This window comes from Neolamprologus brichardi, chromosome 10, assembly GCF_056152115.1.
Source record: "Neolamprologus brichardi isolate AB-2024 chromosome 10, ASM5615211v1, whole genome shotgun sequence".
Classification (NCBI taxonomy): domain Eukaryota; kingdom Metazoa; phylum Chordata; class Actinopteri; order Cichliformes; family Cichlidae; genus Neolamprologus; species Neolamprologus brichardi.
In genome coordinates, this window is record NC_142113.1 from 33,922,501 (window position 1) to 33,925,936 (window position 3,436).

A 3,436-nucleotide genomic window follows, 5' to 3' on the forward strand; every position below is an offset into this window, starting at 1 on the left:
CGCCGAAGAAGAGCAAGAAGATGACGATGTACGCCGACGAGCTGGAGACGCACCTGAAGAGCATCCGGTCTGTGTGTGTGTCTGTGTGTGCGTCTGTGTCTGTGCGTGTGTCTGTGTGTGTGTCTGTGTGTGTGTGTCTGTGTCTGTGTGTGCGTGTCTGTGTGTGTGTGTGTGTCTGTGTGTGCGTCTGTGTCTGTGCGTGTGTCTGTGTGTGTGTGTGTGTGTGCGTCTGTGTCTGTGCGTGTGTCTGTGTGTGTGTCTGTGTGTGTGTGTCTGTGTCTGTGTGTGCGTGTCTGTGTCTGTGTGTGCGTGTCTGTGTCTGTGTGTGCGTGTCTGTGTGTGTGTGTTTCTGTGTGTGTGTGTGTGTGTCTGTTTGTGTGTGTGTGTGTGTGTGTCTGTTTGTGTGTTTCTGTGTGTGTGTTTGTGTGTGTGTTTGTGTGTGTGTGTGTGTGTGTGTCTGTTTGTGTGTTTCTGTGTGTGTGTGTGTGTCTGTTTGTGTGTGCGTGTGTGTGTGTCTGTTTGTGTGTGCGTGTGTGTGTGTCTGTTTGTGTGTGCGTGTTTGTCTGTGTGTGTGTGTGTGTGCGTGTTTGTCTGTGTGTGTGTGTGTCTGTTTGTGTGTTTCTGTGTGTGTGTTTGTGTGTGTGTGTGTGTTTGTGTGTGTGTGTGTGTGTGTCTGTGTGTGTCTGTTTGTGTGTGTGTGTGTGTGTGTCTGTGTGTGTCTGTTTGTGTGTGCGTGTGTGTGTGTCTGTTTGTGTGTGCGTGTTTGTCTGTGTGTGTGTGTGTGTCTGTTTGTGTGTTTCTGTGTGTGTGTGTGTGTCTGTTTGTGTGTGTGTGTGTGTGTGTGTCTGTTTGTGTGTGTGTGCGTGTGTGTGTGTGTGCGTGTGTGTGTGTGTCTGTGTGTGTGCGTGTCTGTGTGTGCGTGTTTGTCTGTGTCTGTGTGTGTGTGTTTGTCTGTGTGTGTGTCTGTGTCTGTCTGTGTGTGTGTGGCTTAGTGTTTCTGCTCAGTGTACCAGGGGCACGGAGAAAAGTTGTCGTACCATAGGCACGACGAGTGTGTGTGTTTTATTTTCTATTCAGTTTTATTGGTTTATGTTTCCACAGCTACTTTCTCGCCTGAAAATATGTGAAACGTTTGTTTTGTGACCCAGAAAGATTAATAAGAGTAATATTAAAACTTAGTAGTTGAATTGGCCGCGCTATGAATTCTGGGATATGGTGGGCAGTAGAGGACCCGACCCACCCTTCAAATTCGGGGAAATGGAGGCATTTTGGGATACATTTGGATACATTTACATCTGTGGTGTAACCGGCCTACAAATGCGGCCTCAGGAGGAAGCAGCCTGTGTGGTCGCAGCTGGTGAATGCATGAAAGATTTTCTTTGCTCTGATCGTTAAACCTGCAGGAATGTTTCGCCGCCGCGCTCACACGTTTGCGTCTAACTCTGCCTGTGTCGCACCGTTCAGGAACAGGATCGGAACGTCGGGATCACAGAGCAGGACCAAATCCTCGTCGCCCTCTAAGGTGACGGACGTGCGGCAGCTGCTGGAGGAGAAGCGGCAGGGCCACTCTCAGCACAGACAGCCCCCTCCGGCGGTCAGCGGCGGGAAGACAGGTGAGCGCTTTAAATCCAGCTGCTTGTGCTGCCGCGAGGCGGGCCTCTGACTCTGACGCTCTCCGCAGACGTACGGCAGCGGCTCGGGAAAAGACGCTACTCTCCAGACAGACGCCGCTCCCCCTCGCCGCTGTCCCCGAGAGACACTCCCCTAGCCAGAGATGTGCATCGCAGACTGGGCGTGGCCAGTCAGGACAGCAGAGGCCACTGCTCAAACTCGTCCACAGACAGGAAGACGGGTACGGAGGCGACGCCGACCTCTGTCGTCTTTTCTCTTTGCTGTGTGGCGTCTGTAACGCTCTCTCTCGTCTGCAGGCGGGCTGTGGAGCAGACTCGGCTCCAGCGACGACGACGGCAGCGGCGCCGCCGCCAGACGTCACGACAGGTCGAGCGGCCGCTCGGCGGGGCTGTTCTCCTCTTCCTCGTCGGGCCGGGATGGCGGCGGCAGCAGTAGAAGCGAGAGGAGGCGTGGCGACGGAGAGGGGGACAAGGAGGAGGAGGAGGACGGGCGCGGGGACGAGGAGGACGACTCGACGCTGCAGAGGATGTGGGGCGCCATGATCAAACAGAAGCAGGAGCGTCTCACCCACAAGATGAAGAAGAGTCGGCTGGACAACCTGCCCTCGCTGCAGATCGAGATCAGCCGCGACAGCAGCGACGAGTCTGACGCCTGAACACGAGGAGGAGGGGGCGGAGCAGCATTTCCTCTGATGGACATAAAGCAGCGCCGAGGCCGAGCGGACGACCCGGGTGAGTCGGGGAACGGGCCGCGCGGCGAAATAATGACTCGTAAACATCAACAGAAACGTTTCATAAACTTCTCCAGGGAGCCGCAGTCCCTGAAGCTCCGCCCACCTTTAATTTCAACTTCCTGCAGTGCGCCCTCCTCACTTCCTGTCTGAAGCGAGGTGAAGTTGCAAATTGTCACTTTACCATCCAGATCAGTGACAGTTGTTTGTGGGCGTGGCCTATAATCACCTGCTGCAGGTGAGGCAGACTCGAGCCAAAGGAAGCGATCCGCCCCCTGAAGTCGCCCAGTGCTGAGGGGTCAGTCGGGTTGTGAGGTCATTTCCTGCCTCGGCGTTCCGCAGTTTGCTCACTCGGCTGTGGCTCTGAGGACATTTCAGAGGACGTCCTGCGAAGTTCGGTGCTAATCATGAGCCGAGGGCGGAGCTTCGGTTCCCGCGCCGCCTCCTCCTGCCTGTGGCGTTCTGTCAGGATGTGGCAAAGCATCATGGGAAACTCCGCTCACCTGCTGCTGCTCTTCTTGTCACCATTCTCGCTCGCCACCATTCCTCAGCTTTTCCCCGTCTGACTGCAGCTCAGACAGTGAAGTGACTCCGCCTCCAGCGTGCGGCGTCGGCGTGGTGTTGGCGCTGGCAGGACTGCGGCGTCCGCTGTGGGACATTTTCCTACTTTTTGTCTCTTTATTATTATTTTTTTCTTCTAAACACCTCGTCGACGACCCGGGTGTGTGTGCGAGTCCACCGACTGTTCCTGTGACGTCACTGATGTTTTTAAATGAAACCTTTGGGTCCACGTGCAGGTGACGCCACGCCGCTGCTCCTCAGATCATTATTAAAGTACCGCTGATGTTTTATTCCACACGCGTCGAGTCTTCTTCCTGTTACCTTGACCACAGATACCTGCACAACACAGGTGTGCTTTTAGGCGGGTGTTCCAACAACCAATGAGGGGGTGTGAGCTCATTGAGGCGTGGCCTCTGCACGCAGACACACAGATGCTCAGTAACAGCCGAATATAAACCATCTTCCTCACACGTGTTGTCAGGCTCCAGGTCAGAATTGTGCGTCACCATCCGC

The 3,436-nt window shown here is 54.8% G+C and overlaps 1 protein-coding gene across 1 annotated transcript in view; it reads left to right on the forward strand.

Annotated features, from left to right (window-relative positions):
- The window catches only part of ncbp3 (nuclear cap binding subunit 3), an 8,961-nt gene extending 5,743 nt beyond the window's left edge, over positions 1–3,218 (forward strand). Inside the window, exons 10-13 of the mRNA XM_087847583.1 lie at positions 1–67; positions 1,465–1,613; positions 1,682–1,852; positions 1,929–3,218. The exon at positions 1–67 is cut by the window's left edge and continues 243 nt beyond it. Of these exons, the coding sequence (XP_087703709.1) occupies positions 1–67; positions 1,465–1,613; positions 1,682–1,852; positions 1,929–2,287 (746 nt within the window). The 3' untranslated portion in view covers positions 2,288–3,218. The remainder of the gene's footprint in view (positions 68–1,464; positions 1,614–1,681; positions 1,853–1,928) is intronic.
- The last annotated feature ends 218 nt before the right edge of the window (positions 3,219–3,436 follow it).